Below are 11448 nucleotides of genomic sequence, written 5' to 3' on the forward strand. Positions count from 1 at the left end.
AATGCTACCTGACTGACAATAAAGCAGTTAAACCCTTAAATTTTCTTTGTTATAATGAACTCAAAATTATTCTGTTTTTAAGGAATGGCTAGATTATAAACTGCGATGGAACCCTGAGAATTATGGGGGCATCACCTCTATAAGAGTCCCATCAGAGAGCATCTGGCTCCCAGACATTGTTTTATATGAGAAGTAAGTTTGTGCCATTTGTGTGGAAATAACAATAATGACTCATTATGGAATATTAAGACATTAATATATGTTATCCTGGCCACTTTTAGTGCTGATGGACGTTTTGAAGGCTCACTTATGACCAAAGCCATCGTACGGTACAACGGTATGATCACATGGACGCCTCCTGCCAGCTACAAGTCCGCCTGCAACATGGACGTGACCTTTTTCCCATTTGATCGGCAGAACTGCTCTATGAAGTTTGGCTCTTGGACGTATGATGGAAACATGGTCAAACTTGTCCTCATCAACCAGCAGGTGGACCGAAGCGACTTCTTTGATAACGGCGAGTGGGAGATTCTCAGTGCCACTGGGGTCAAAGGCAGTCGGCGAGACGGCCTCCTCTCCTACCCCTACATCACGTACTCATTCATCCTGAAACGTCTTCCTCTCTTCTACACACTCTTCCTCATTATTCCCTGCCTGGGCCTGTCCTTCCTAACAGTGCTGGTCTTCTACCTGCCCTCTGATGAAGGGGAAAAAGTCTCTCTCTCCACCTCCGTCCTGGTGTCCCTCACTGTGTTCCTTCTCGTCATCGAGGAGATCATCCCTTCTTCCTCCAAGGTTATCCCGCTGATTGGAGAGTACCTGCTTTTTATCATGATTTTTGTCACTCTTTCCATCATCGTGACGGTTTTTGTGATCAACGTCCACCATCGCTCTTCAGCTACTTACCATCCCATGTCTCCGTGGGTGCGTTCGCTGTTTCTCCAGCGGCTGCCTCATTTGCTCTGCATGAGGGGAAACACGGACCGCTATCATTACCCAGAGCTGGAGCCTCACAGCCCTGACCTTAAGCCCAGGAACAAGAAAGGGCCACCTGGTCCTGAAGGAGAAGGTCAAGCTCTGATTAATATGCTGGAGCAGGCTACCAACTCGGTTCGCTACATCTCACGCCACATTAAGAAGGAGCATTTTATTAGGGAGGTAAGGGCTTGAAGATGTCTTGAGATGAAGGTAAAGGAAAGTTTCTAATGAATGACTGCATATATAAATACAAAAATTAAACTATTTTTAGGCATACACTAAAGTTTAAGGTCGTTTAAAATACTTTTATTTTAAATAAATGATGCATTAATTTGTTCAAAAGTGAGAAACCTTTTGAAACAAATTGTTTACTATTTCAAATAAATGCTGCACTTTTGATCTAGCTGTTATGAAGAAAAACGTTTCATCGTTTTCAAAAAAAGTATTAGTCAGCATAACTAGTTTCAGCATTGATGATAATAAGAAATATTTCTTGAGAAGCAAATCATCATATTAGAATGATTTATTAAGGATCATGTGACACTGAAGACTGGAGTAATTGCTGTTGAAAATAAAATGTTGCCATCACAGGAATAAATAAAATGTTACAATATATTAAAAAATGTTTTTTATAGTAATAAAATGATTTTTACAGTATTACTGCTTTTACTGTATTTTTATAAATAAAAAAAATACAGCCTTGGTGAACATAAGCAGTCTTTTGAAAACATAAAAATAGTAACAGTAAACAATGATGTATATATATTTATTTTTCCAAAATATATTTTTAAAAATCCGCATTAATATATTTTTTATCCAACCCAAAATGTACTTTACAATTTTCATACATTTTAACAGTTTGTAAATGTTTTAGATTTAACATTTTTGAAAAGTATTGTCTTTCCCTTTCAGTAAATTCTGTAATATATAGAATATTTATACAAATATAGAATATATGTAATATAGAAATGTGAAGGTTTAAATTAAAAAAATATGTATATTTTTTTAATTTGAAAAAATTTTTTTTCTTATACTGATTGATTACAATATATATTTAGCATATATTTGAAATATATTTTGGCCAGAATCTATGTTATTTTACTCTATATTTAATGATGTTTTGCAGTAATAAGGTTGCTCTAGCATACTGTTGATGTTAAGAATAATAATTTATTAGCACTAATGACTTTTATAGTGTTGACTATTATTTGATGGTGAAGATGCCAGTCATGATAGTTATGATAATGATAATGAACATTCCTTCTCTCTTCCAGGTAGTTCAGGACTGGAAGTTTGTGGCTCAGGTGTTGGACAGGATTTTTCTCTGGGCCTTCCTCACAGTCTCTGTGCTCGGCACCATCCTCATCTTTACACCTGCCCTCAAGATGTTCCTGCGCACACCTCCGCCTCCTTCTCCGTGACACTCGAGTCATTCCAGTCAAATACATCACATCGCAAAGGAAATTTTACTCTACCACCAACATTACAGACAGTGCACATTACTATGTAAATGTAATTTGTTCTTTCACTGCATTAAATACTCAGATGTATGATTAACATTGTAAGATGACAATGTTAATCAGATGTGATGTAAGCAGAGTAGCATAATTTGTCCTTAGTGATACATGTTTACAACTTTTTGTTTGTAGATTATTTAGTTATTAATTCTCAAAATGTTATTTACAGACAACATAAAAAAGAAAGAAAGAAAAAAAACTTTTTTGACCTGTGCAAGAAAAAATAAAATCTCCACAGAATCAGAAAACTGTTTTGTCCATCTTCCTGAGAAGGCACAACTCTGGTTGTCATATGTTCCTGTCCTGATTCTTAGTATACCTTCTTTTCTTTAGCACACATTCCACAATTCAAGCATTCAAACTGAGGAGCAAAAAACAAAAACAAAAAAACTATACAATTAAGTCAAAAATCAGCAAATTAATACTCTGTTTGCAAACACATGCAACTACACTTTCTACACTGGTAAACCAAATATTAAAATTAGGTTAGAGATGGTGAGTGTCACATTACCTTCTTTAACAGGTAGAAGAGAAGACCCAGTAAAAACAGTGCAGTCAATATGCTGAGTAGAATGACCCACCATGGGACTCGACTGAGCAAAGCAGGCTTTCTTTCACGAAAAACCGTTAGCTTCACCTATATTAGTCAAAGAAATATTATTTCAGTTAGTTTCGTCTAAACATTGCACAATCAAATAAAAAATTGTATAAATGAGTGCTAATCTACAGGACACTTAACCTTATCATTGGATGGCTGCATCCCAATATTCTCCTGAGTCGCATTAAGAGTCAAAAACGCATCCAGTACAATATCCAAGTAGTTCAATGAACTATACTCCTGTAAAGAAAAAAACATCTTGTCAATATGCTCACACTGTTAAACCCAAAAATGTATCCAATCTCAAGAAAAGGCAATAGACAAACCAAACCATTTAAAAAAAAAAAAAAAGAGTAAACATTTCATTTGAGTCCTCTTAATAAACAAAAAAAAAACTAAGAGGACTGACAAAAATGTAAAAGGTAAAAGCTGTGAATTTATTTCATTCCTTTAACAAAAAAATAAAAGTGAAAAAATCGATATAGAAGGAACAATTGGAACAAGATGGTGCCCGGTGGTGTGTTGGCTGCTCGTCTTGCTCCGTTATGTTTTATTGTTTTTACTTTTTATGTTGTGTTTACTTCCTTAATATGGCCAGAGAGATAGATAGATACATAAGAATCTGAGAAAAGTGACTGACAACCCACTTGGAAAAACCTGAGGCTGAGTAAATGTTTCATTTTTGGGTTAACTATCCCTTTAATGTAAATCAGTGTGAACATATTTAATTTGAGTCCTCTAACAAAAATCACATACATGAATAAAAAAAAGCATTTGACAAACTATTCAAGGTAAAAAAAAAAAGTTGTAACTTTATTAATTCAAAATTAATTCAAACAAATCTCTTATAGCTAATTATAATTTGGCAATAACACTTCATATTGCTACCATAAATTTCAAATGTTGAGGACTATTGCTGCATTAATCAACATAGATTGAGCTAGCAGCAAAAACATTTTTGGTGTGTAGACCAAATTACTTTAAATGGAAAATATCAAACATTCTAGTAACCCTTTCAGTTTGAGTTCTGCTTAATATAATCAGTTAGGTTGAACTTTCAACTAACTTTAATGAGCTTTCATTAATATTTTAGTCAATTCATTAAGTGTTACAGTGCAGAGAAAAGTGCAGCAACTGTACCTCAAGAAAAGTATTGTTCCATAAGCGTGCATGAAGAACAACGGCTGTAGTGCTGTCCACTGCCTCAAGAGGGCACTTTATCTCCACACATCTTAAGTCATCAGCACATGTCTGGGGCGGCAACGTGAAAAGTAGAAAAACATTTATGACAAACTTAAGTACCTTAAAACCTTTGATATACATTTTAAAGACGCTAGTATAACTACTGATAGTAGTGAAAAGAAAAAGTTACCAGGGTTTTATACTTTCTTTTGTTGCCCAAAGAGGGAAAAAAATCAGTAGAGGCAAGAGCCTTCAGGCCTGATTCATGCTCTACTTCCCGCCGTCCTCTGGATGACGCCTAAAGAGTGAGCATGGGAAACATTAGGGACCTCTCCCACAATGCCAGAAGGGATTGATCATATATCAAATACAGACAGCTGCAAAGTATAACCAGTGACAGCTGAAGTTAATAAATGATCATTATTTGACTTTATATCTCATGAAGGAACTACCTTGGTAAATCGGAGTGGGTTGATTGCATCTGCTGGCGTGCAGTGAATAATATTTTTTCGATGATCCTTGATCTGCACAAGGTACAGGAGCCGTTTTCCCTCCTTGGTTGCATTTGGCCACTGAATGTTCAGCACAACAGAACCGAAGGACTTCAGAGGCCGACCAACGTTAATGATCTGACACAGAAGAACATTTGCACAAAATCAACAGGATTTTAATCATACTGGACTCTTTATGTAAATAAAATATACGGCCAAATACTGTACATTCACAGACAGAGATGCACTACCTCTCTCTGTGACAAGCTGCTGAGGTATAAATATGCTAATACGTAGGCTACTATCTGCAAAATATTATTATGATCATTCATTTGTTATGTCTAGAAATTGAAAGAGCTTAAACCAGATTGAATTATGGCTAATGATAATGAATAATAAAGCATAGTAATTCATTATTGTAGCTTTAAGGAGACTGAAACACCAACCCTGAACTCATATTGGACCAAAGAGCCGATATCATTTTCTGATTTCATTGCTTTCAAATCTTTTACTTCTCCTCCAAAGAATAATTGGGAAGGTTTAGCAAGACTACAAAGACAAAAAACAAGCATTCTGTTATTCAGAGAACAGCAGTATTTTCATTCAGTCACAAGCATTGCAGAATCCACATTAATGCTTGAACACTACCGTTCAGTAAGATTTTAAAAATGTTTTTGAAAGATCTCTCATGACCTCACCTAGGCTACATTCATTGGACCAAAAAAGAAAAGAAAAATATTTGTTTATATTTTAAACGTATTATTATCAATATTGAAAACAATATTCATCGTTGATGAACAGAAAGTTCAAAAGAACAGCATTTATTTGAAATAAACAAATGACATTACTGTTACTTTTGACAATTTAATGTGCCCTTGGTAAATAAAAGTATTAATTTCCTTCAAAAAACATTTTTGGTTAACAATTAACAAGACTTACCCAGCGATTTTCAGATGCAGTTCAAAGATAATTTTTGCTTCTGCAACGACTTCTGGAATATTTTGAATGCTGATCCTATTGCCAAAAAACAAACAAACGTTTATTACAAAAATAGTAAAAGATTTAAACTTCCAAACCCATTAGCTTTTAAAGTTCTTCATACTATAAACCTTTATACTACTTCTATTAAGTATTATGTTGATTAATTGTTAAACTAGAGGTAAGATATCATCACAGCTAGAGTCTTCTTACGTTTTTAGCAACATAGTCACATTAGCGCTTGTTACTCTCAAGGAAAGCCTTTCTGTGTTAAGTATCAGGAAGAATGAAACCTGAAAGTGTTGAAAAGAAAAGAACATGAATTAGGAGGCTGACAGATCTGATTTTACATTGAAAATGTGCTTGATGGTCTGAGTAAAATTGTTATTACTTTTCATACCTTTGAGTCTCTTTTAAAAGGATTTCCAAGTTGGCAGTCAGCCTGTGTTTTATTTTCATTTGGGTTACACTGCACCTGAGCTTCCTGCACCATGATAAAAGACAAAAGGTATTTGAAAACACCACCTACGTATATGTAAAATCTGAACGAATGTACACTAAAACACTTAATTTAAGAGTTCTTTCGATGAAATAACATGTTTTGTTAGCTTCACTTAGCTCAGTCATTGTTTAGTGAATAAAATAGACAAAATGATAAATATACTGTATTGTTGGACAATATTTTAAGACAGTAATACTGGTAATTACAAGTCATGCTAACATGCACCACTAGTTATCTGAAACTTTCTAGTTCATACAGTTTAATTGAGGACAGTAGGGAATACTTTACACACAACTTGAGACTCCTCTTAAAATCCGACATTCTATTTTTTGAGCATACAAGTCTAGGCCTGAATATGACAGTCCTTCCAAACAGATGCAACAGAGCGTTATACAAATGTGACTGCATTATGGTAAAAAACAAAACATAGTCAGGCTTTTTGATACAAACTTGTCAAGAATTACACAGAAACGTGTTTTCAGTAAAATGGGACACTCACACTACTCTTCTTCGGCTCGACTGATGATAGCTGGAGAAATTCTGGAAACGCCACAGAAAGTTGGCTCTGGTGTGCATCATCTCCACCTATGTTGGTTGCAGTGACCTCCAGGGCAACATTCTTATCACCAGGAGAAATGACAGGAATATCATTTTCCCTTCAACACACAAAGATACAGCCAAATTCAGGAATGCCTATATCAGGAATAAGTCTATATTACAAAATGTACCAAACATGTAGCTAATATGCAAAGTGTATTGCGTAATTCCCACATAATGTGATTATTACTTGATTATTGCTCCTGAGATATTAAAACTCATAGGTCCACATTTGTCAGTACATGTTTTGCAGTTACAGCAACAAAACACTAGCTTTATACAAACTTCATGCCAAGTATCAATCATGTGCAATTTTTGAGCTATTGAAAAAACACCAGTCCTAAATCATGCACAAGCCACATAGAGAATGGTTTTACATGGCTAGAGGGTCACATTTGTCTTGTTGTTGGTCTTTGGTGCAGAACCTATACTCGAGTTGCAGGTTACTCTGACAGATGTTGTCACTTCCACAGCCGGCATTTCTAAAGGTGACCTGGGAGACAAAATATTACGTGACAAAGAAATCCAAGTTTGAGACCGGTAAATATTAAAGCAATACAACAAGTGTTATGGTAGATTTTGCAATTTACCTCTGCTTTGGTTGCATTTTCTTGCAGAGCGTTCAGAACTGGCTCTAAGCCAGGGAGGTTTCTGACGGTCTGTTTCGGATTGTTAGACGGCAAAGAAACAGACAGGCTGATGAAAATGCTGGTTAGCTTATCCTTGATATCTCCCTAAGACACAATAAAATGGTTTTCATCATGAATTCTCACTTGCAATTCTTAAAACCAGCAAATCGGAGTGTGAGTTGATAGTACCAGCAGCCTGAGCTTGGTCTGGATACACTCTTGTTTGACTTGGACAGACAGTTCCTGGGATCCCTGGGCAGCCTCAGAATTCACAAAGACCACTCGTGAACGAAGACCCCTCTCTATCCGCAATGTATCAGCTTTTAGTGTGTACTTGATCCCTGCAGAAAGGTGACTATCAGATGCGATTCAAATGTTACAGAAAGTTCAAAGAAATTGCTCTGACAAGTTATTTTATAACTAATCCAACACACCCATTTGGGATGACTCATGAAGACTGCTCTGGGACATTCATTTTTGTTTTGATATCTAAGCATGTGGTATGGTGAACAAGGAATGGACTCACTCAGCTTGTGATTGTATGTAGGTGTCTGGGCAGTATAAGTGAAGCAGGACTGAGCTGTAATATCACTAAAAATGCATTAAAATAAAAGAAAAAAATTAAAAACAAAATAATTTTGATAGATAGATAGATAGATAGATAGATATAATTTGCTGTTATCTCACCATGAATATCTCTTGCAGTCCTGAGCCTTGAAATCAATACTATTCGGTGTTAATGTTAAGGTCTTTTCTATGTTTACCACTGGTTTACTCCTTAAAAAAAGAAATAGAAGAAATATTAAAATATAAATAAATAATTTAGTATTCTGAAATGTTCAGATACTACAAAATGATATTTAATGAAAGTATTTTTATAATGTGTGGTGTGTCTGGTTATTCTATCACTTCGTAGGAATTATATGAATGCAAAACATCTGATCAACCTTGAATCTACGATTTTATGAATGTAGGAAACATCTAACCTATAAACTTGCACACTATCTGAAAGTGAACCCACAGCAAGGTCTGGATAGCCATTATCATCTATATCCATGTTTCCAGCCAAAGAATAACCAAACGATTTGATACTAGGGTCTCCAGCATCTAAAACCTATAAACAGAGATGGTTTCAACAGAGAGTCACTTTGAAACATTTTTTGAGTTTCAAATGCAAATGGGCATAGAAGATCTCCATAATGATTCATTCTGGGAGTAATAATATAATATAATATAATATAATATAATATAATATAATACATTTTCACATATTTTGACATTTTATTTGGATATTATATATATATATATATATATATTACTTATAAAAATATTCAAAGTATTTTTTTTAACTCAAACTCTAATGCAATAAATTAATAAATAAAAGAAAGAAATAAAAAAAGATAAAGTTTATACATATGTGACTCCTTTTACAAACCTCTGGTTTTTGACGAAACTCTGCAGCTGAACCATGATATATGTACACTCGACCTCTCCCTGTATCCTCATTAGGAGCACTCACTGCAAAATCTGTTAATCAGAAAGCATCATCTGTCAGATGCACTGTAAAGCTGAGGCCCAAGACTGCAGTAAAAAAATCAACCTTGGTATCCATCTTGATTGATATCCCCAATATGAGCCACTGCTAGTCCAAACATGGAGTCCCTTTTCCCATATAGACACACTGGTTTGATTTGGTTCCAGCGCTGCCCTTTGGCTTGGTTGATGTAAACATACACAGCTCCTCCTACATCTTCATCCATGCTTATTTTGGAGAACTCGGGTGCACCCACAACAAGATCATCCCACCTGAAGCATTGCAGACATTAACTCCCTAATCAACTGTGTCGTAAAGGTATAATGCCTTTATTACTCATAAGAAATTTTACGATCATCACATCCTGTTTAGTCATTTTTGTAACTTGTTAAGTGAAGACTCACCCATCTCCATTTAAGTCAAGAACAGCGAGGTCATAGCCAAAGGAGGAGGCCAAACCTGGGCCTTGAAGGATGTACTCAGCTTTCAGGTTCCTTGTTTCTGCCTTTTCTTCTGGTCTCAGCAGCAAAACCTCCCCGCTGTGGTTTGATCGCGGAGCCCCGGCCACAACATTCAGCTCTCCTTTTTTCATTAGGTTCATTCCAGTATCGACAGCAAAGCCTGACAGAAAACAAAAGAAAATTGGTTGATAAATGGATGATATCAGATTTAAAAGTGTCATAGCATACATACACTGCCATTCAAAAGTTTGGGATGTTTTTTAAAGAAGTTTCTTATGCTCATCAAGGCCGCATTCATTCGATCAAAAATATAGAAAAAAACTCGAATTTTGTGAAATATTATTGCAATTTAAAATAACAGTTTTCTATTTTAATATACTTTAAAAGTATAATTTAATGACACAAAGCTGAATTTTAGCATCATTACTCACATGATCCTTCAGAAATAATTCTAATATGCTGATTTATAATCAATGTTGGAAACAGTTGTGCTGCTTAATATTTTTTGGGACCTGTGATACTTTTTTCAGGATTCTTTGATAAATAAAAAGTTAAAAAGAACAGTGTTATTCAAAATAGAAATTTTGTGTTATACGTTACCATTCAAAAGTTTGGGGTCAGTAAATTTTTTCTTTTCTTTTTTTTTTTAAAGAAATGAATACTTTTATTTAGCAAGGATGTGTTAAATGGATAAAAAGTGATAGTAAAGATTTATATTGTTAGAAAAGATTTCTATTTTGAATAAATGCTGTTCTTTTTGACTTTTTATTCATCAAAGAAAAAAGTATCAAAGGTTCCAAAAAAATATTAAGCAGCCCAACAGTTTCAACACTATAATAATAAATCAGCATATTAGAATGACTTCTGAAGGATCGTGTGACACTGAAGAGTGGAGTAATGGCTGATGAAAATCCAGTGCTGCGTCACAGAAATAAATGATATTTTAAAGTATATTAAAATAGGAAATTCTATTTGGTTCAATATTTATACATTTTTCTGCATTTTTGATCAAATAAATACAGCCTTGATGAACATAAGATAAGTTTTTCCCTGGGGTCCATACATTAGTATGTTCAGAATGAGTCAATTTTTGCTGCTTAGTTTCAAGAAATGCCTTTTTTGGAACTTCTGAAAGTTACAGTGTGTTTCCATGGTACAAAATATTCCTCATTATTTTATATTTGCTGATGCATTCTAACGTATTTCTAACTACTGCATCATACAAGATGAAGCATCTATATTTACAGTAATATATTATTTTGAATAGGTCTGCATTCAATACCAGGGTATATACAGGAATCATGGAGTTAAATTTAATACCTTTTTTAAGACTCTTTCCATACATTTTAAGACCTCATTTTATTTATTATTACTTGTAATTTATGCAATATTTTAAACCTTTAAGCCACTGGGGAAAATCAACCCATGGCAACAGTTTAAAAGCAGCCCAATTTCGTGGAAAAACAACAACAACAACCCTGCATCCAACACGAGCTGCAGAAGTCAGACTTGACTGATCACGAGTCAAAAGTAAGGAGAGATAACTGACAAGATGTTGGAGGATTTGCTCCTCAACAGATCCCGAGCTCATTGACAAATATACTCCAAGTTTCTGCGACACTTTAACTTACATTTACTATATATTGATTGTAAGATAGCACAACTAAACAGACTTACTTTGTAGACTTTTTTTGTGATTTAACTCATTATCAATACAACATAATTCAGAAGGAGGGAACGAAGCACAAGAGAATTAATTGAGTGACTAACCAATGCAAACCAAGAAACAAGAATTAGACCAATAAACAAAACTGACAAAACATATTGAGGAGGGAAAATAAAGCTCTCTGTGCTAACGGGGCAATGAGTTCACACAGTATATTCAAAAGATGTATTTGTAACATCAACTCTTATAACTGTCTGCCAACCATAGCTCTTTTGTGGAACACTTCTCATGACAAACACCTGACTGATCAGACAG

The 11448-nt window shown here is 34.7% G+C and overlaps 2 protein-coding genes across 6 annotated transcripts in view; one reads left to right on the top strand and one right to left on the bottom strand.

Moving 5' to 3' along the window:
* chrnb3b (cholinergic receptor nicotinic beta 3 subunit b) overlaps positions 1-2421 on the top strand; it is a 6449-nt gene extending 4028 nt beyond the window's left edge. For 3 of the 4 annotated variants that reach the window (XM_016552506.1, XM_016552509.1, XM_016552508.1), the window contains 2 exons: positions 490-1158; positions 2253-2421. In XM_016552506.1, the coding sequence (XP_016407992.1) occupies positions 490-1158; positions 2253-2399 (816 nt within the window). In that variant the 3' untranslated portion in view covers positions 2400-2421. Of the gene's footprint in view, positions 1-281; positions 1159-2252 lie in introns of all 4 variants that reach the window. The other variant, XM_016552510.1, reaches the window with a different exon arrangement.
* Positions 2422-2774: 353 nt separating this feature from the next.
* itga6l (integrin, alpha 6, like) overlaps positions 2775-11448 on the bottom strand; it is an 11737-nt gene continuing 3063 nt past the window's right edge. The window contains exons 6-25 of one of the 2 annotated variants that reach the window (XM_016552504.1): positions 9411-9627; positions 9073-9278; positions 8908-8999; positions 8459-8586; positions 8160-8249; positions 7999-8063; positions 7662-7813; positions 7434-7577; positions 7221-7336; positions 6746-6902; positions 6145-6228; positions 5958-6037; positions 5706-5780; positions 5213-5315; positions 4728-4904; positions 4466-4573; positions 4234-4344; positions 3235-3333; positions 3007-3132; positions 2775-2856 (exon numbers count right to left, since the gene is read on the bottom strand). In XM_016552504.1, the coding sequence (XP_016407990.1) occupies positions 2806-2856; positions 3007-3132; positions 3235-3333; positions 4234-4344; positions 4466-4573; positions 4728-4904; positions 5213-5315; positions 5706-5780; positions 5958-6037; positions 6145-6228; positions 6746-6902; positions 7221-7336; positions 7434-7577; positions 7662-7813; positions 7999-8063; positions 8160-8249; positions 8459-8586; positions 8908-8999; positions 9073-9278; positions 9411-9627 (2381 nt within the window). In that variant the 3' untranslated portion in view covers positions 2775-2805. The remainder of the gene's footprint in view (positions 2857-3006; positions 3133-3234; positions 3334-4233; positions 4345-4465; positions 4574-4727; positions 4905-5212; positions 5316-5705; positions 5781-5957; positions 6038-6144; positions 6229-6745; positions 6903-7220; positions 7337-7433; positions 7578-7661; positions 7814-7998; positions 8064-8159; positions 8250-8458; positions 8587-8907; positions 9000-9072; positions 9279-9410; positions 9628-11448) is intronic. The other variant, XM_016552505.1, reaches the window with a different exon arrangement.

Source organism: Sinocyclocheilus rhinocerous, unplaced genomic scaffold (genome assembly GCF_001515625.1).
Source record: "Sinocyclocheilus rhinocerous isolate Xijiao unplaced genomic scaffold, SAMN03320098_v1.1 scaffold584, whole genome shotgun sequence".
NCBI lineage: Eukaryota > Metazoa > Chordata > Actinopteri > Cypriniformes > Cyprinidae > Sinocyclocheilus > Sinocyclocheilus rhinocerous.